A 21,514-nucleotide genomic window follows, 5' to 3' on the forward strand; every position below is an offset into this window, starting at 1 on the left:
TGGAGCGACTCCTCTTCTGTAGATAACCCCGTTGTTCTGGAAAAATCCGCTACCCTGGCCCGAATTGGCATCTTCCTTCCGTTGAATACTCTTGCGCCACCTCCTTCACCGCCATGCACACACGTAGCCACCTTCCTTTAATGCTTTCTTTTTAATCTTGGATATTCTTCATCCCTCATACACATATCATATTGGCCCCCCCAACAATTAGTTGCCCCCATGCCTCCATGCACACCTTCGAATACAACTTACAAGTGCCCATTTTATTTTTGGGGCATGCACACATACGGAGCAACCGAATGACTGATACCATCTCCAGCAGACCACGCTGCGGACAAGCCTGTACTAGCCTACTACCAAACCATCCACTCTATACATCTGCCAGGGCATTCAGGGCAAAGCTTTTTTGTATGCCATGCATCCATATGTACACAAGCCCAAAACACCTTTACAAAATTTTGCCTATCATACTTTGCCCAACCCCTAGCCTGCTGAATCATTTATGATCAACAGCAAAAAACATACGACCACGCTTCCCTTTGTAAATCCTTTGAGCATCATACAAGGTAACCAAAACATCTCTATTCCATGTGTTCGAAAAAACACTGTTATCTTCCCAAGACGTAGTTTGCCATCCCACATTCCACAACATAACAAAAGAACTTTTGGAAACAAAGCTCTTGACATACATAGCATCCTGTCTCATCTCAATTCCATAATCACTGATGTAGTCAACACTATTATTGGAACACCAGTGAAGCAACTCCTGCTGAGGGTAATAACTGATGAAAGCTTCATCAAGAAAGACCTGCTGTGCTATAGCTCTTTCTTGTCCATCAACATAAGAAACATCACCATCAAAGCCAACCACTACAAGCAAAACAAACTCCCCTTTAAAAGGCATTATTGCCAAAGCATCCACCTCAATTTTTGTATGCTCACCTTTATCAAGGCCAATAAGAAATTCATCTATCACAGCATCCATAGTCTCATTGATAGCATCAACATTATTCATAGTCTTCTGGTGTTGCTCCTCCTTCATAGCATCAATTCTGCTTGTGGCTTTCTTAACATTAATGCACATCTGATCATCCAACTCCAACTTGGGTTCATCATCCTGCAGACTTTCTATATCCCACTCATCTCACAAAGGTACATCATCCAAAGACTCAAAAGCATACTCTTTCACATCACATGCATGCATCTGCTTATGATTCACTTGTACCTCAATCATAGCATCCAAAGGAAGTACATCAGGATCTTGAGGGAAATCTGCCTCAAAAAACATATACTCTTCAAGGGCATCCTCTGTCATAAAATCAATCGCCGCTTCCTCGCATTCTTCCTGTATGGCCTCCTCTTGTTGACCAACCTTATCACTAAGCACTTCCATCAAAAACCAGGGCAGCCATCTCTGCATCCTCCTCAATGGATGAAGTGTCTTCTGTTCCCTCACTAGTAGTGGTGCTACTAGTCGTGTCATTAACACTCGAATCTGCTTCATTTTCCCCTTCATCATCCACAAGCTTCTGATTATCCATATTAAACTGCTTTTTATCCCCTCGCCTGTCATACAGAGTAATGACCCCTTTCCTCCAATCTTGAACAGCCTTCACCGCTCTTAGCCATGGTCTTCCCAAAATGATGGGGAATGCACCCATTCCTGCCGAGATAACATGACAGTCCACAAGCACCTTTACATCAAAAGCTTGCAGTTCTAACCCCTTGATCACACCTAAGCATTTGACCTTCTGGTGATTGGCCAACCGAATACGGAAACCAGACGCTTCAGTAATGTGAAGACCAAGCCTCTCCACAGTTGCTAGTGTGATTACACAAATTTGTGCACCACCATCTATATATGCTTCTCCCAAATTCTTCCCTTTGTGCCATACATCCACCCACAGGACATATATCAGGCAACTCCTCAACAGATAAAACAGTCACTGTCCCTCTGGCAGGCTCCTTCTCTCTTGGGTTCACAAGTCTTTTCCACTGACGATTCAATTTGGGAGCTAACACTATCAATTGCCCAAAAGTAATATTAGCTTTCCTTCCAGCCATGTCCTCCTGCAAATTGTAGCTATCCTGCCCAACCCCTAGTGGAAAATCAGTCACTTGAAACTTCCTACGAGACTTCCGCTTCCGCTTGACCTTTACATCCCCTCCTTCCTTCACTTTACCTTTCTTCTTGCTAGGCCCTGCAGTATCCATGCCTTCCCTTTCCTGTGGCGTCCGTTTCCCCAAAGGCATTACATCAGCTTCTGTCTCCTTTGTCTTCTCAAGGGTGACCACATTCACCACCTTAGTTTTACCCTTCTCCTCATTTGTCAACCCACTGGTCCCTGCTTCACCTTTAATTTCAATTCCATAATCATTTGCCCTATTGGGAATCTGAGAGGGTAAGGGATACATATCACCCCCCATTCGCGGTGGTTTGTCACAGTCAGGACTTATATGCCCCAATTCACCACAATTCCAACATGTAGGAATAAACCGTCTACCCCTACCAAAACCACGGGCACTTCCATAGCCTGTCTGACCTTCAACTCCTTCCTGATTATAACCTCTGCGTCGGCCACGTCCACCACCACCTGTGTTCCCTATCATTTTCAAACTCAGATTCTTCATACAATCCACTATTTGCCTCATGTCCTGTTGAAGCCCTTCATCAAAAGCTATAACAGCTGTGGGTGCCATCTTTGTCCCCTGTGGTGTGGCATTATTGATTTGAGCTTCTGTCGGTTGCACTCTTTCCAGCACGGTTCTCATCGGTACTGCTTCCACCCTTCTAATTTCAGGCCTCACTACCACTGGAACCATCCCTAGCTGGCTTTGGGGGAGTGGGAAGCTATAGAGGCCCATGGACTACACCACCAAACACGTCAATCACGCCTTCTCCTGCAAACCAACACACACAGGATACCAACACACACAGGATACCAACACACAACCATAGCTAGATACATCATCACGTATCATTCATCTTTGAATTCCCAGTCAACACTTCCATACTGCTTCTTCCGACACACAGAAGCTTTTGCTTCACACCATCTTACATACACGACACCTACATCAACACACAAGATGTATACTCACAAGACTGTCCCCCATTCATCTTGGCTAATCCCCCTCTCACCTTTCCTTAGAACTTCATCACCTCAGCCCTCGAGCTGCCCTCAGACACCAATGGCAACAAACCAACAAAACACACCTGCAGCGCTACCAGCACTTCTCTGTTTCTCTGTAATTGGCGCCACCCTCGCCTTCTTTTAGAGTCGATGTGCTCTCTTCCTCTTTCGCTAGAGTCGACACACTTCTCTCCTTTTCTACTGTTCCCACGCTTCTTCCAGCTGCTCGCTCTCCTTCCTGGCCTGTAGTTGCCGCCAGCCTTCTCTTCTACTACCCACGCTGCAGTTGACGACCTCTCCTCCTCTACTGTCCTCGTCGCTGCAGTCGACGCCCGTTACCAGAGGCGGCCCACTCAACAACGAACTTCTTCTCTTCGTCGCCACTAGCCGACCTTCCTTGTCTTCGCAGCTTCAGTCGCCGCCACCTCTTTTCACCTTTGCTTCTCTACCTGCACTCGACCCTCCTTTCACTTTTTTGTGACTCCCCTTCACTCCGTGTCCCCCAGCTCACAGAATTCCCACACACTTTGGAGAGACAAGGGTCCTTCGTTCCAGCCCACGGTCGCTCACACTCATTCCCTAGAGCGACTCCTCCTCTGTAGATAACCCCGTTGTTCTGGAAAAATCCGCCACCTTGGCCCGAATTGGCATCTTCCTTCCGTTGAATACTCTTGCGCCACCTCCTTCACCGCCATGCACACACGTAGCCACCTTCCTTTAATGCTTTCTTTTTAATCTTGGATATTCTTCATTCCTCATACACATATCATATTGGCCCCCCCAACAATTAGTTGCCCCCATGCCTCCATGCACACCTTCGAATACAACTTACAAGTGCCCATTTTATTTTTGGGGCACGCACACATACGGAGCAACCGAATGACTGATACCATCTCCAGCAGACCACGCTGCGGACAAGCCTGTACTAGCCTACTACCAAACCATCCACTCTATACATCTGCCAGGGCATTCAGGGCAAAGCTTTTCTGTATGCCATGCATCCATATGTACACAAGCCCAAAACACCTTTACAAAATTTTGCCTATCACCGTGCACCACATCAATCTCCACCTGCAAGCCCATGTAGAGGAATGACGTCGACCTACACCTACAAAGCGAAAACGGAGTTTAGTGGTTGGTACTTGGTTGGCAGTTCGTGGTCGACCAGCGGCTTGTGCGCACCACCCCCAAGAGACTTAGAGACATTGCCTTTGGGATTGCCGAAGGCTCAACAGATTTGGTAGAGGATTCTCCGCATCTTTGCTATGGACAAGGCATCGACCCGGATCATCACATGGGGCATTGTCACTTGGGCCACAGAGGTTGGAGTGGTCAAGGCTTATGAGGAGGATGGGGGAGGGCTAGGCCTTGAGATCTCTCACCATCTTATTGTAGCAGTACTAGTCATAGCCCCACCTACAAGTGACTGGTGGCCAGGCTCATGCTAGAGATGGGAGATTTGCAGTAGCATAGTAGCCAGGCACATTTGGCGTGCTAGATGCAGCGATGCCATCGAGGGTACCCACACTCCGCCGGCGGAGACCATCAGGAGCATATGGCTTGATATCATCCACACCCTCTGCGGTCAGCGGGGGGAGTTACAGGGAGGTTTAGACCGCATGCGGAAGTGGTGGGAAGCTTTCTTGTGACTTTGGAGGCCCGGCTCTTTCCTCACAGATAGAGGAGGTGACCCCATTTGGCATTACAGACCACCTGTGTAGTTGTTCCCTCCCCCTTTCCCCCCGCCCCCTTCCCCTGTATGAGAGAGCCTTCTCCTCAGAGCGGCCAGCAGGAGGAGAAGTATCTCTTTCCCTCATGATCATTTGATTCCTGCCCTTAAATGAGGTGAGTTTGTATGTAGCCCTTTGTGGTTGTATCTAGCCCTTTGTGGCAGTTTTTTCTATAACTAATTGAAGGATCTTTTTCCCGGGAAAAAAATAATGTATTGTATGTTCCAAGGATAAAGAAAAATTTGCTCTCTGTCTCAGCCATAACCGATCAAGGTTTGGTGGTTGAATTTGCAAATAAGAGGTGTTAAAGGGGTTCTGCTATAGTCACTTCTTTTTTTTTCCGAGAAAAGATCCTTTCATTAGTTATATAAAAACGCCCGTAGGGCTACAAAAGATCTCTCCTGCTCCTAAGAGAGAGAAGAGCAGCGAATACATCATGGCAGCCCGGGAGACTCTCCCTAGGTGCTGCAAAATACAAGCATCAGTATCAAGAACTGAGCGGCTAAATCATACAATAGGGGGGGGGGGGGGGGAAGAGCCAAACAGGTGGCCTGTAGTGCCAACGGGGGGATCCCATGTGTAAGGTGTAGAACGGGCCACAGCGCCAAGTGGTGTAAAAGGCCTGGCGCCGTAAGATCGCCTCATCCGAGTCTCCCCGGGGATGCGGTCGTACTGTCCTCGCAGGGTGTGGATCAACTCCTGCCAAATCCCCCGAATAGTCTCTGCTGGTGGCTCCAATCTCCCCTCAAAGGCCGTAAAGCACCGGGCCCTCCAGGTGAACCAGATGGTGAGGCTGCTGAGGAGCTCCCATCGTAAATCCCTCTCCTGTGTCCAGCTGGCGGACGAGAAATCCGGTGCCGGAACCAGGCGAGGCTGGCCCCTAATAAATCTGATGGCCTGACTGCCCTGCTCCATCTCATAGCCCATAGCAGGCCCTGACGAAGTCGACCAAGCAACGGCACCCCACGTAAACATACCCTCTGGAGAGAGGGGGGCCAGAATACGCAGCATCCGCAGCCAAATCTGCTGTGCCTGAGGGCAGTCCCAAAGGCAATGTCTCTGTGTCTCCATAGGGTGGCCGCATCGGACGCAGGCCGCCGGAAGACCGCTGTAAACAAGCCAAGTGCCAACTGCTGAGCCCCTGTGGGCGACCAGCCACTGAAAAGCTGAGATCCTGCGGGCCTGCCGACTAGCCCAGAGCCGAGCCCAGAAATCCTCCAGGAACTCCTATGAGAGTCCCTGCAATCGCCAATGCCCCGCTGCCGCCGCTGGAGAAACCGTCCTCCTCGCCGTCAAAATATGCCGTCCCAGCCGAACAGTATACTGGAAAAAGGTGATCTCTGTGGCCTCAAGGGATGCATAAGGATCATGCCACTCGTACTCCCCGGGGTCCCACTGTAGCCGGGCCAAGGGGTGCGCTGCATATGCCCATATGCGCCAATCCGGGAGCACATCAGCAGGGTCGGGGTCAATATGCCACTTCCGAGAAGCGGCAGCCACTACCCGAATCCTCTAAAAGGTGCACTCTGCAACCAAAGGCGACTCCACCTCCACTCTCTGGAGTCTGCCCTCATCCTGAATCTCATAGTAGAGGCATCTGCCATCCTCAGTGCTAGCTCTGACAGCAATCAGGATCTCCAACTGTGTAAAGGCTCCCATCCACCGTGGGGCCACTGGCTCGAGAGGTGTGAACCACTCCTCTGTGAGTGCCTCCGGAATATCATCCCTCATAATCAACCCCCCTCTGAAGTGACTCAGCCTCTCCACCTGGATCTCCTCTGGTAGACTACAGAAAGCCTGCCAGTCTCCAAAACTACGAGCTGGGCCTGCCGCTAAAGGTCCCCAGGCTAGACGAGGCCGAGAACCCAGCATATGACCCTGCTCCGTACGAGCCGCTGGGCTCGAGATGAGCGGCTGCCTAGCCCGCTCCTCAACACAAGAAGGAGGCCGCTGAGAGAGCCCCGGTCTCAGCAGCTCCCAAGCTCTCAGGATACTCAAAGCAAATCTGTCCTCCCATCCTCTACTGAGGCCTGTCCTCCTCATCTCTATGAAGATCCAGCGAATCTCTGGTGCCCAAGTACCCCCTGCAAGGGGCGCCCGAGCCTGCAGTCGCTGCAAGAGGAGCTCTTTCCAAGGCTCAGCGCCGCCTGGAAGCAACCCCCGAACAATAAACTTCCCCAATAAGGCTCTACTCTGATCGACTGGATCTATAATGCCCAAACCGCCCTGAGCCAGCGGAAGTGTAATAACTGCCCATGCAACCTTTGCCCGAGCTGGCTGACCGTCCCGCCCAGACCACAGAAAGTTCCTGATCAGCCTTTGTACCTGGCTGATGCAAGAGCTCGAGAAAATCCAGCAAGACGTAATGTACCACATGGTCGCTAACAGCACCTGATTTGCCACCACCACCCTCCCAGCCAAGGATAGTCGAGCTGTACTCCAATACAATAGCTTCTTCCGAATGCTCAGAAGAAGCGGGGCAATCTGCTGCTCAGGTGACAAATCGAGGCCAATCTGGCATCCCAAATACCGCACTGCTGTGCCTGGAGGAATCCATCTAAAACCGGGGTCCGGGCTCCATGCCGGAGTGGGAGCACTACTGATCCAAAAGGCCACTGTCTTGCGCCAATTGATCAATGCTCCCGAAGCTGCACTAAAAACCTGGAGCGACTGCTCAGCCCGAATAAGATTGGCCTCTTGGCCATGCAAAAATAAGCCCGTGTCGTCTGCAAACTTAGCATCAAGCAAATCCTCCCCCCGGACTGGGAGCTGAAGTCCTCTCAAACCAACCTCCTCTGCCGTCAAATACATACTCATAGCCTCCGCAAAGAAGAGAAAAAGGAAAGGGGCGAGAGGACACCCCTGACGGACTGATCTGGTCAGCTCAAAACTCGGCCCTTGTCCTCCTGCAATCAGCACCTGGTTGCGAGCTGTGGAATACAGAGCTGCCACCCCTCTGATCCATCCTGGCTCAAAGCCCAGGCGAAGCATAGTGCCCTCTAAGAATCCCCAATCAACTCTATCGTATGCCTTCTCAAAATCGAGAAGCATCACGACCAAGTCCTTGCCAAGAAATCTAGCTCGAGCCGTCACCTCCCAGAAAGTAAAGATGTTGTCAAGGATACTACGCTCCTTGACAAATCCTGTCTGAGTAGCATGAATCAACTCCCCCAGGAAGGGCTGGATCCTCAAACTCAAGGCCTTTGCTAAGACCTTGTAGACAGTATTGAGGATCGTAATAGGCCTCCAATGCCGAATGTCATCTGATACTCCCTCCCCCTTGGGGATAAGATAGATCAAGCCCTCTGAAAAGCTCTGCGGCATCACCCCAGTGTCCCAAACATGCTGAAAGCCCCTGCGGAGGCCTGGCCCCAAAAGGTCCCAATAGTGCATAAAAAAGGCCGGCGTCAGTCCGTCCTCCCCTGGGCAACTATGTCGCGGCAGGACCCTCAAGGCCTCGGCAAGCTCAATCTCTGACAGAGGCGCACCTAGAACTATACGCATATGGTCTGTGACCCTCCTCTGCACATGGGCCCACACAGTCTGTCTGCAAACATCTCGATCCTCAGTGGCTGGCTCCGCTGAAAGCAGGTCACTATAAAATGCAGTGGCAATGGCTCTGATCTCCCCGAGCTCAGTAGCTACCGATCCATCTTGTCTACCAAGCTGGCGGACTCCTGCTCGCGCATGACGGGGTCCAGTGATCTCAAAAAACTCCCCAGTCACTCTATCACCAAGCTGCGTCCACTGAGAGGCCTGACGACGATAGTAAAACTCATGTCTCTGCTCCTCTACCTCTCTAACCTCCTGGCGTGCCTGGCTCAGCTGGGACGCCACCCACTCACATGCAGGCTGCTGCTCCTGAAGGCGCTGTAGCGAAGCAAGGCTGCGTCTCAGCCGTTGCTCCCGCTCGCGAATCTCTCCCAGTCGTGTCAAAGCTGCATCGTGAAGAAAAGAGCTAAGATCAATGAGTCCCTGGGCACACTGGCCCGCTGCATCCTGGTCAGAGCACTGACTATCGTGCCAGATCCTCTCAATGTCCTCAGCGAGACTGGGATCTGCAAGTACCCTCTCTGGGATCCTCAACTGCAAGTTGGGCTCCCATGTCCCCTCCTCCAATGTCAATATAACTGGCGCATGATCTGAAAATGAGGTGCCAGCGAGAATGCCGACGGAGCCCCCTCGCTCCCCTAACCAATCGCCCACATAAAAGCGATCAATCCGTGATAGATTAGTCCCTCCCTGCCGGCGATCCGACCGAGAGAAACTAAGACTGTCCTGAGACCGGCCATGCATCAGTGATCCTCAGTGACATGCAAAACCGGTCCCAAGCTGCAAGCTCTGTGCCGTGCACTGTAACATGACTGCCTCCCACCCTATCTGCCGGGTCCTCAAGCATGTTGAAGTCTCCCCCAACACACCAATGTGCGGCCTCTGGCAATGCATCTGTAACCTGAGTCCAGAACTCTGCTCTGGCACTAGCATGATTGGGCGCATAGATGTTGAGCACACCCAATAGCTCATCATGCATCCTCAGAATGACATACTGTGCTCTACCAGGCACAATGATCCCTCGATCCACAATGGCTTGCCGCCATACATCTACAATAACCATGCATACTCCTCCCTGTCCACCCAAAGGACCAAACCCTGCAGACCAAAAAGTGTCCCATCTACCAGGCATCACCGAACCATATCTCCGGATCCTGCTCTCACCCAAGTGGTGCTCCTGCATCATCAAAATGTCAATGCTGCCACCAACCAGGCATCTCTGAAGCTCCTGCCTCAAGCACCCTCGATAGCGTATAAAGTGTGCTCCGCCAAGGCCCTGTACATTCCATGAGATGATCCTCATGGATGCCCTGCTGAGGTGGATGCTGTCTCAGCCGTACGGCGGGCCTTCGCAAGCGGCTTGGATGGAGAGTAGTCCCCATCCGAACGGCTGCGAATCTGCCCACCCGGTGTACTGCAAGAATCCCGGATCAGGCGCCAGTGGCTGTGGCCCATGGCGACTGCCTCCTGCTCTAACAGAGAAACCTCGTGTATACTCACATATCCAGGGTCGCGTGCCAAGTCTGCCACTATGCGCACGACCAAATGCCGAATCCCTGAGGTATCCACACTCCCGGGATCCAAGAAAAAATGAGCCAACTCCCAAAGTCGGCCTATCACATCTGTCACCTCCAGATCGCTCATGTGGTGAGAAAACTCAACTGCCTGAGTCTTCAAAGTGCTGAGAGCGAGCTCTAGAGTCCACTCCCGATCACAAGGTCCACATAGAGGGAACGAGAAGGCCACCGCTGAGTCTAGTGCCTCCTCCCCGCGGGCCGGAGGTATCACTACATGAACTCGAATGGGTGCTGGCTCATGGGGGCCCTCTGCTCCAAAAAGCCGTGTGAAGGTATAATCAAAGGCCTCCGAGCGCTGTCTAATGCCAAGGCGACTCAGCCGACTGCGGATAGATGAAATCCGTGAGGCCCTAATCGGCATAGGTCTCCTCGGTGATGCTCGAGCGAGGTCAGTGCTCAGCGCTCTCCGGACTGCAGGTGAGCGCCAGGGAACTGCCAGGGTCTCCCGGGAAGGTGAGGCGGGCGGAGGGGGAGGAGGGGGAGGCGAGGGAGGTGGAGAGGGAGCCGCTGCCGAAACCGGAGCGGGGGCGGGAGGAGGCGATGGTGGAAGCGAGGCAGTGGGAGGGGACGGGGGTGGGGGGGGTGAAGGAGGGGGAGCTGGCATCTCCTGGTCCTCGGTCGCTGCAGGGGTATCCTCCTGAAGGGGAGCAAAGCTGTTCCTCACGGGAACCCAGTGAGGCTGAGACTGTGGCTGCTGCTGCAGCGGTCTCTGGGGGCGTGCTGCTGTGGCTGTCTCCCTCGGCGGTGCCCCTGTCCAGGTTGCCACTCCGAGGTCTCTGTGGCCTGAGCAGGTGTCCCTGAGGCAGCCTGCCGAGCCGAATCTGTGGGCGGGCCATCAGTAGCCTGCTGCTGTGGTGAGGGTCGAGGTCTCCTGCGAGGGCAGGCCTTGGCCAGATGACCGACCTGCCTGCAAATGAAGCACTGGTTCGGGAGCCCCGAGAACTCCACTCTCTGATCTATCCACCCCCCCCCTATCCTAGGTAGCTAAATGACCTTAGGAAGGGAGGAGATGTCAGACACCAACACTCTGACCGAAGGTAGCCCAGCTGCTCTGGCCACCACTGAAGCTGGTGAGGGGCCCATCTCTAGTACCGAGCCCACCAATGCTCCGAGCCTGGAGAGGAGCGGAAGATACTCCCGGCGGAGACCAGGGAAACAAACTGTAATATGGAAGAGGCGCTCTCCCTGCTCCGCCGCCTGCTGGGTCAAATCCATGCTGCCAAGGTCTGAAGAAAGCCCGAGCACCCCTGATGTCCAGAGGACTCATGGCAAGGACCTTGGCAACGCTTTGGGCGGCCTCGAACTCGATCTAATAATGGCCCCGGCCCAGGAGCTGTACATCCAGGATCTTGCCCACATCTGCAAGAAGGCGAGCCTGAAGAAGATCCCTGATCTCCCCTCTGCTGGGGCGAGTGCCGACTATACGGCAGATGGTGGAATGAGCCTGGAGGCGTTCCACCTCTGCGGTGAGGCTCGCTTCCTCTTCCGGCGAAAGAGAAAGCCTGATGGGGATGTCCTCGGGGGCGGGCGAGGGGGCTGTGGATGAGTCCCTCTGAGGCGAGGCGGGAGGAGTCTCCATCAGAGTCTGAAGCTCAGGTGAAGGCGAGGCGAAAGCGGAAAACCTGCAAGAAACGGGCTGCACACAAAGAGGCGGAAGACCGGATGAAAATGAAGAAAAACAAAACCCCCAGGGGGTGAAAAACAGCACGAAAGAGGAGGGAGGGGGCGAAAGCGAAGGAGAAGCCCTGAGGGGGGGGCGGCAACAACGTGAAAGGGAGGGGGGCAGGGCGCTGCTGAAGGGAGGCGGGCGCGAACAGGCGAAGAGGTGGGGGGCGAACAGGCGACAAAGGGAGGGGGGGCGAACAGGTGAAGAGGGGGGGGGGGGGGGGGCGAACAGACGAAGAGGCTAGGAGGGGGGACGAGATGGCGAGGAGGGGGGAGGCGCAGCAGCGAGGAAGGAGGGGGCGCAACGGCGAGAAGAAGGCGATGGCAGGCGGGGGGTGGAAGGAAGGGACGCGAGGGAGGGAAGGCGAAGGGCGCGCAGTGCAGGGTGGAGGCGGGAGCTTCAGCGAGCTACGCGAAAAACTCTAAGCGGCTGCTATAGTCACTTCTTGAACACGATGCAATGGCTTATATAAGTTGGACAGCTATAACAAGTGTTCATATGATGCACATACAATGGCTGCCCCACTCCTGCAATGCATGATGCAGAACTATGGCATGCTCGTTTCAAGCATGTAAACTTTGGGAGTTTGATGCTTTTGCAGAAGCACCATTGACAATATGCCACCTCTTGAGTCTCCAACAAGACATGTATGTGAGGGTTGTATTTTGGGAAAGATGCACCGCAAACAATTTCCAAGGATGGAGCTACTAGAGCTGACAATAAATTACAGCTCGTACGTAGTGATGTCTGTGTATGATGCGGACATCATCTATGGGGGGGGCATCTTTACTTTGTCACATTCACTGATGACTACTCAAGGTTTGCTTGGAAATATTCTTTGAAAGCAAAAGTAGATGCGTTTACATGCTTTCAATACTTTGTGGCAATGGCTAAAAATACGTCTAGATCTAAAGTACAGACACTCCACTCAGAGATAGAGGCAGAGAATACATGTCTTATGCATTCAAGGATTATTTTCTTGAGAAAGGCATTAAACATCAGTGCACTAGGCCTTATACACCAGAACGGAATGGTGTAGCTGACACACAGAACATGTCTCTTATGGAGATGACAAGATATATGGTGGCAGCACAGAAGTTGGCTCATATTGGAAGCCATCATGTGTGCAACCCATGTGTTGACAGGTACCCAACAAAAGCTTTGAAGACCATAACACCATTTGAGGCTTGGTACAACAGAAAGCCAAAAGTGGATTATATGTGTATATTTGGGTGTTTGGCGTATGCTCATGTGCTAGAGCAACTCAGAACAAAGCTAGATGATAGAGCAATAAAATGCATCTTTTTGGGCTATAGTAATGAGAGCAAGGGATATCATCTCTATGATCCAGTGACACGCCGGATTTTTCCTAGTAGAGATGTGGTATTTGCTGAAAATTCAGTTCAGCCTATGCGTAGCTTGTATAAAAGTCATGATACAGGCTCACAGGACACGTTTGCTGGGATTTTACCCATAGCCATTGGCTAAAGTCTATTCTTGTTGGACATGGTGGCCTTCACCCCTCAAATATGCGCAGAAGGTGGTTAAAATGGCCTAATGTGATAAGGGAGGGCTGCACGCTACATTGGAGGTGGTGTTGTCCTCTCCAGCTGCCACGTGGAATGATTTATCCCATATGCCTAAGCTAAGGGTCCTTGACCATAGAATGTAGGGGCAATTAGCCCTTGGCCCCTTCCATTCCTCCACAAATCTTTGTGGTTCACATGGGATTGGAGCTGGGGGGGTGGGGGCGGCCGGCAGTGGCCATCCATTTGTTCTACGCATGGGATCTTCTTTACGACATGGTATGAGAGCAGAAAAAAGAAAGACTGCGGACTGTGAATTATGTTTCTTTTGGCGGCAACTCCTCTTGATTGTTCCGACACGTGTGTTCCTCGGCGTTTAGTGGTTGGCTGGCCTTTGTTGTTTAGTCCGGTCTTGTGTTTGGCCGTGACCAGGTTTGGTCAGTCCCACGTGTTTGCCTCGGGGTTTATCGACAGGGGGGTGTTGGAGATGGTGGCTTCACCCCTCAAATATGCACGGAAGGTGGTCAAAATGGCCTAATGTGATAAGGGAGGGCTGCACGCTACGTTGGAGTTGTTGTTGTTGTTGTTCTTTGCCACGTGGAATGATTTATCCCATATGCCTAAGCTAAGGGTCCTTGACCATAGAATATAGGGGCAATTAGCCCTTGGCCCCTTCCATCCCTCCACAAACCTTTGTGGTTCACATGGGATTGGAGCTGGGGGGGGGGGGGGGGGGGGGGGGGGGGGGGGGGGGGGGGGGGGGGGGGGGGGTTGCCGGTAGTGGCCATCCATTTGTTTTACGCATGGGATCTTCTTTACGACAATTCTCAGAAAAGGGAATAGATTATGAGGAGCCTTTTTCTCCTACTTCCAGGATGACTACGATCCATACAATGATTGCATTGGCTGCACATAAAGGATGGAAAGTGCATTAGCGACATAAAGACTGCATTCTTGAGTGGGGATTTGCAAGAGGAAATATATGTAAATCAGCCCATTGGTTTTGAACTTCGTGGTGAGGAACTGTATGCAAGTTACACAAAACATTGTATGGTTTAACTCCGAGAGCTTGGTATGATAAAATACATGCTCATTTTGCCTAGGACCAAGAGGTCCTAGGTTCAAAATCCCACTTGGTGCTTCCTCGGTGGCATCTCCCATGGGCGGATAATTAAGTGCCTATGAGCAGTGGAAAATAAGTAACTATGGGAGGATCTTGGGCCTAAGGCTAGTCAAAAAAAAGAAGCTCATTTGACTAGCCAGGGTTTTGTGAATAGTCCATCTGAAACCACCTTGTATGTGAAGAAAACTAGTGCCAACATTCTCATAGTCATCTTGTACGTAGATGACATGCTCATAACAGGTACTTGTGAAGAAGAAATTTCAGATCTCAAGGTTGATTTGAAAGCTGAATTTGATATGTCAGATTTGGGGCCTTTACACTGCTACCTTGGCATTGAGTTTATGCATAGAGATGATGGCATTGTTGTGCAACAAACTAAGTACATAAAGATTTCCGTTATCTACAGGGTACCTTGGATCTTGGTTTGTTCTATACTAGGGGGGCAGCTTGTAGCTTTATGCATACAGTACTAAGCTGGTGATTATGATACAAGGCAATCCACTAGTGGGAACTATTTTTTTCTTGGCAGTTCATATATATCTTGGTTGAGTAAAAGCAACCTAGTGTTGCCACATCTACTTGCTATGAGGCTAGGTACAGGGAAACCTTCATTGCTTCAGTAGATTGTGTATGGCTGAGGAGATTATTGGTTGATCTTCGTGAGTGTCAGCAGGCACCCACTACTATTCTCACCGATAGCCATAGTGCTATGGCCGTGGCATGAGATCCCTTATTTCATGCATGTACCAAGCACATTGAGATCTATTTTAATGATGTCAGAGAGAGATTACATGCAAGGGAGATCAATTTATCTTACTGCCCTACACAAGATAATGTTGCAGATCTATTTACAAAGGCTTTACCTAGAGAGAAGTTTGAAGCTTTCCGAAAAGCTTTAGGCTTACTCTCATACAAAGAGTGATCTGCTACCTTGTAGAGGTTCACACTTACACTATAAAGGGGATTTGAAGGCAAACGCACACTTATAGTAGTGCTACGAGCATAGTAGTTAGGAAACGCGTTTCATTCCTTGAAAGAAACGTTGAAACGTTTTCTTCTGGGAAACGCGTTTCTTTCACACGTTTTTTATAACCTTTTTTTTTCCCCCAAAATCCAACGTCAATATCAGGTGGCGAGTTGTTCGATAACATTTTCTCTGGTTGCCGTGCGCCGCCTTCCCCTCCTCGTCACACTAGCGAATACGAGCGCTGCCCGGCTTGCCCCAAACCTCCACGTTTCCTTCCTCGGGTCGCGTGTTCACAGCCAGGTGTGTTTTTTATCAATCTTGCTTGCTAATTTTAGCCAATTTGGGCCAAGATAGAGATGCTAAAAAATGGGGGTTTTCTTCGCAGAGACCTCATTAAGCCTCCAATGTTTGCCTTAGACTTTGCCCAAGGGTCTTAAGGAGCTATGTAATCCATTACATGGCTAATTTTTGTCAATTGAAGTGTTTTGAAAATTGGTGGTTTCTCTGCAGGCACACTTCTTCAACAAAATGCCTCGTACAAGAGATGATATGTGGACCCATGTGATTAAATCGGCCTCCTACAAGGGTGGAGGTGCTTCCAAATGGCCGTGCAAGTATTGTGGTTTGCAGTCCGGTGGCAACATAGATCGGGTGAAGGCCCATTTCAGAGGTTTAGCGGGGAAGGGAGTTAGCTCTTGTCCACTTGTGCCGGATGCTATCAAGGCATCATTACAAGAGTGGAAGAGAGCCAAATTATTAAGCCAAATGAAATTATCGACAGAAAAGGAGAGGAATGAAGATGAGGAGGAAGATGTGGATGTGTCAGCTACAGGGAGTACAAGTGTATCCAAGAAACAAAAGGTTACAGAAGGCAGCTTTGCACCACGGGCACAAAGGACTCCCATCGCCATTGCCAAGGCCTTGCAATGAGGGAGCATCAAAGCCAGTCTACAGATGCAGGCAAAGCAAGAGGCCACCCGAGAGCTGACAAAGCTCGTCATACAATGTGCTTTGTCTTTCAATATTGTGCGCACCGTACGATGGAAAAAGGCCATGAGGGTAATCAGCCGCATAGGATGTGAGTGGGAGGGGCCCTCTTATGCGGCCTTGCGCACACGGGAGCTCAGAAGGGAGAGACAAGCTGTGGAGATGGAGGTAGAGCCTCTCAAGGAAACATGGAAAAAATATGGATGCACTCTTCTATGTGATGGATGGTCGGATGTTAGAAAAAGGAATGTTTATAACATCCTCGTCTCATCATGCAAGGGCACTATGTTCTTGCGTGCCATAGATGCATCCATGGCAGGCACAGTGGTGACAGGTGAGTACATTTGGCGACACATTCGAGAGGCTGTCATGGAGATTGGGCCACAGAATATAGTGGAGGTGATCACTGATAATGGCTCAAACTGTGTCTCCATGGGAAGGATGCTTGAGGAGGAGTTTCTTGCCATTCTTTGGACTCCATGTGCTGCTCATAGCTTGGACCTCCTCATCGAGGATGTGGCAAAGATAGGTTGGGTGTCAGACATCTTTGAGACCTCTCGCATGATGGTAAAGTTTGTGACAAAGAGGCCAAAGGTGCTTGCTATGTATCGGGCACACAGTGACTTAGAGCTTCTGAAACCTTCTACCACTAGATTTGCATACACATTCATTGTGGTTGAGAGGCTGGTGAGAGTTCGCCATGGACTCCTACGCACAGTGGTTTCCAGGGAGTGGATGGCTTGGGATGATCGTGATAGTCCCAAGGCCATTGCATTTGTACGTGTTGTCATGAGAGACACTTGGTGGCAAGAGGCTGAAGCTCTCATAAAGGCCATTCAACCTATTTATAGTGTTCTTCGCACCACAGACATGGAGGGCAGCACTCTGGGACTCCTGTACGAGTTCATGGATAGAATTGGTGAAGCTTTGAACCGCTGCACTGTAAGATCTTATCAGCAGAGAGGTATGCTGCATTATGCATGCACTCTTAGTCTCTTTGATTCTTCAATCTTGTATAATATCATGTTTATGACTCATGACATTATACTGTATACATTTCATGGCTGTTTTTTTAGGGTTCAGGACATCCGAGCTGCCATGTGGAACACACGATGGGATTGGTTTCATAGACCAATCCATGCAGTTGCTCACATATTGCATCCTCTTTGGAGAAATGAGGAGCAATACAATAATGAGGAGCTTGAGGATGGATGGTAGCAGTACATCCACAGATACACAAGAGGGGATGTGGACCTGCTAAGGCAGCTGGAGGATGAGCTACTTATTTTCTAAAATGGTAGCTTTAAATTTCGTTTAGTGACGGCCAAAATGCGGGAGACACAGCTATAGCCAGTGTAATGGTGGGAGAAATATGGCATCAGCACCCCTCACTTGGTGAGTCTTGACTCTTGGTTCGTGAATCTTGCATAAGAATCCACTTGTAGTTATTTCTAGTAAGGGCTTCAACTTCTTTTGTTGCATGAATTATGATAGAAATCCCTCACCATTCGAGTCCTATCACAGGATTGTAGCTCGCGTCCTTGCGAGAGGAATTGGAGCACTTGGGCCCTCTTCCATACAAAGAAGAGGAATTGGTTGTCCACTGCTCAATTAGAGCGGTTGGTATTTTGTCATTGCAACCTCCGCCTAATTGAGCAGGTAGGCAATCCCATCGAGCCTCGCCAAGTCAATGTTGATAAAATTGACATTGAGAAAGTGAAAGAAGTCCCAGAGATTCCTCGAGAGGAGCGTGACATTTATGCCATGCTATATGAGGAGATCACAGCACCTGCACGTGTTAGTCATGCACATTCATCTATAGCAGCAGGTGCTAGTTCCCGTGCAGCAGGTGAGTCTTCCTCTACATCTGATTCAGATTCTCACAGCGAGTCTGAGTCTGAGTCTGACGATGATGAGGATGAGAAGATTGAGGACTTGTAGGACTAGCTACTAGCTAGGCTGAGAGTCGAGAGCCTGAGCCATTGTCCATGAGCCATGTGGCTTATCATGATTTGTTATGTATTGTTTATGGGTATTCGGCCATGACTATTGATTCATCATGATTCATGTATGATCATTGAGGTGATGTGAACACTTCAAACTTATAAGTTTTTTTTTCCCCCCAGAAAGGAGAGCTCTATTAAGTATGAAAAATTTTTACAAAATGGAGATTTCACACCAAGCAAGTTGGAGATCTCAACCAATCAGGAGCCCTGTGTTGCCAATAGGATCCCGAATGAGAGGATGTGAAAGAGATACCAATGTCCCACTCTCTCATAAACTGGCCGCGCTTCCTCTCCGCAACCCTCCAAGATCCCTGGATTTTGGCCAAGGTAGCCATAATGGTGTGAATAATATCACTCCAAATCCTACAACGACACTGAGAAACAAGAACGGGAGTACCCTCAATGGCCTCGGTGCATCTAGCCTTCCACATATTCTAGGCTGAGATGCTAGCAATAATCTCCCAAGAGCTGTCTAACCTCTGTGCCGGAGGGACAAAGTGTGAAAGTGGCAAATCCTGAAGACAACACTGCCGAGCAACTCCTTGCCTAACCATAATGGCCAAGCTCCTGTCAGTCCCTTTGAATCTCAGCTGAGGCCCAGACTGTGTCAACCAAATGATAGAACCAAAAGAAATGATAGCATCCCTCTTAATCCTACCAAAGAGGTGTGCAATCGCAGACCAAACCCTCTGTGCTTCCCTGCATTCCCATAAACAATGGTAAACTAACTCTGAAACTCCTGCACATCTGGGGCATGCTGGGCAAGCACCAGTTACAGACCTCCACTGATTGGTGGCTAGACCACCATGAAGAGAAACCCAGATAAAGGAGGAAATCTGTGGCTTCCTATAAGAATGTCACAATCTCCGCCAAAATACTCTCTGAATGTCAGTCGAAATGCCGTAAGATTCCCAATGGGGTCTAAGAGTAGGGACACTTTGAATGTGTCCCAAGATAAGATGGCTGGCATTCCGTATAACTGAAAACAGGCATGCTTTTCAAAGGGTTACAAGCATCCTTCCACTCCCACACTGGGGTCCCAAAGCAAATGTCTGATAGGGCAGTCACCGTACAACCAAAGGATAACACTCTGTGATCATCCCTGGGGGGGGGTCAACAAAGACGTGCTTCCCTATCCTGCCAACAACTCTGACTGGACGAATCTGGGGGCCCTCAATAAGGTCCTGCACGTCTTACCTCTCCAGCTACCATCCATCCTATACAGTCAAGATATTAGGCATAAAAGAATCAATATCAGTTTTACGCTAGATCAACAACGGCAAATAAAACTACACATAGGCCATAATGATTGATTGAACAATTCTGACATGCACATGTAAAGCATGTAGAAAGTTTCCAATATGCTAGCTTGGCCTTCAATTTGTTCAATACCCAAAGAATAGCATCCTGCGTAGACATATGCCATGCTAGTGGAGTTCAAAGATCTATACACATCAAAATTGGACTAAGAGTGTCTCCTTGATGCAACTTTTTTTCCAAAGTCCACTTTGATGAAAGATTACGACCAAAAACACACTGGGGAGTACTATTTCTATATAGCGAGAAAATAGCTTGTTGCATTGTACAATCAAAGCCCATTGCAGCCATGACCTCAGCTATGTAATCCCATTCCACTGTATCAAAAGCTTTAGCCACATCCACCTGCATAACAAGAAGTCTTGAGAAGTATATTTAGCATATTCCATTGCTAGATATACATTAGCAATATTGTCCATAATTTTTCTTCTTGGGACAAAACCATATTGTTGTGGATGCAAACGATGGAAAAGAAGCTCACCAATATGATTTGCAATCATGTTATTGCAAAGGTAGTTCAGGGTTGAAAACCGTTGTTTCTTTTAGTGCTGATTTAGTCATGCGAAGGGTTTAATGGGGCGTGATAACCTAGTTTACAGGCTCAGAAACTAGCCTGAACACCAGAGTTGGGAGAACTTTGAAAGAAAGATGTTTTAAAAATTATTATCTAAAAATTAATAATTATCACCCTTGTTTAGACAAGAAGAATGCATTTATGTGCATCTTTTGGAATCTGAAATAAAGTATTTTGTGTTCATTGATGTCAAGCCCAAAAATTTGAAAAGGGATACCTTTACCTGAACTATAGCTGTTTTTAGGTGATGCAAATAGGTCAAGGACACATTGTATTTTACTCTCATGAGTTAAAAAAATTATTTGATTTTGGAGTTTTTTATTTTTCAATATCTTCCTGTACTTCAGGCAGCTTAGAAATTTGGAGAAGGCACTTGGGAATGATGTTCGGGTGTGTGATCGGACAGCTCTAATATTGGATATATTTAGCCAACGAGCTGCAACACGAGAGGCAACTCTACAGGTCTTTCTGACAGCCTCCTTCCCCACCTCCCACCCCCCATCAAGGTTATGGCGAGATGCTTCATCTTTAAGTATTTGCATTATGAATGTGTTTAGTCTTGAAGCTACTTTTCGTTTTATAATTTTTGAAGTGTGTGCAGGTTGACTTAGCACAGATGGAGTATCAGCTTCCTCGTTTGACAAAAATGTGGACACATCTTGAGAGACAAGCTGGAGGAATGGTGAAAGGAATGGGTGAGAAGCAGATAGAGGTCGATAAACGTATTCTACGAACCCGGGTAAGTAGGGGTGACGTTTAGAGGTCTAGTTGTTACAGTCTCCGTGATATATGCTACACCTAAATTTCGCTGGTATTAGAACAGCATTGAGAGAAAAAGTTTCTGCTGAACGTTTGGTAGATCTCGTATCTCATTGTATCCAATGTGTAACTGCTTTTTAGAACGGGTTTGCATCTAACCTGTCCGATGAATTGTGTCACAGATAGCACTCCTCAGAAAAGAGCTCAATTCTGTCCGTGGGCATCGGCAACAATATCGTGATCGCAGAGGATCTGTACCCATTCCAGTTGTTTCCTTGGTATAAATTGGTAGTGCCTTTGTTTTCTTCGCTCAATGTGATTTGGTTTTGTCAGGTTTTCTATCACACTCAAAGCCTAACTTTTTGTAAGGCAAGAAAGTTTTTTGGAATAGGCGGTGGATAGATGTGGTAGTTCCAGGTCTGAAGCAAACATATGGAAGAAATTCCTTAATCCTTTCCATGCCATTCCCACCCTTCCCTCTTTCCCTCTTTCAATCAGAAAGATTTTTATAACATATGGAAGATGGTACAACAAGAGACAACGCCTCTCAGTACAAGAGAGCACGTCTATAAAAATTGTTTTAGCTTAACCAGTCTTGT

At 49.2% G+C, this 21,514-nt stretch overlaps 1 protein-coding gene across 2 annotated transcripts in view; it reads left to right on the plus strand.

Annotated features, from left to right (window-relative positions):
- The window catches only part of LOC147614454 (GTP-binding protein, HflX), a 156,060-nt gene that overhangs the window by 101,271 nt on the left and 33,275 nt on the right, over window positions 1–21,514 (plus strand). For both annotated transcript variants that reach the window (XM_086780986.1, XM_086780985.1), the window contains 3 exons: window positions 20,504–20,618; window positions 20,758–20,895; window positions 21,098–21,193. In XM_086780986.1, the coding sequence (XP_086637112.1) occupies window positions 20,504–20,618; window positions 20,758–20,895; window positions 21,098–21,193 (349 nt within the window). The remainder of the gene's footprint in view (window positions 1–20,503; window positions 20,619–20,757; window positions 20,896–21,097; window positions 21,194–21,514) is intronic.

The sequence above is a fragment of the Cibotium barometz genome, chromosome 42 (assembly GCF_041138505.1).
Source record: "Cibotium barometz isolate CiBa-2024 chromosome 42, ASM4113850v1, whole genome shotgun sequence".
Taxonomy (NCBI): domain Eukaryota; kingdom Viridiplantae; phylum Streptophyta; class Polypodiopsida; order Cyatheales; family Cibotiaceae; genus Cibotium; species Cibotium barometz.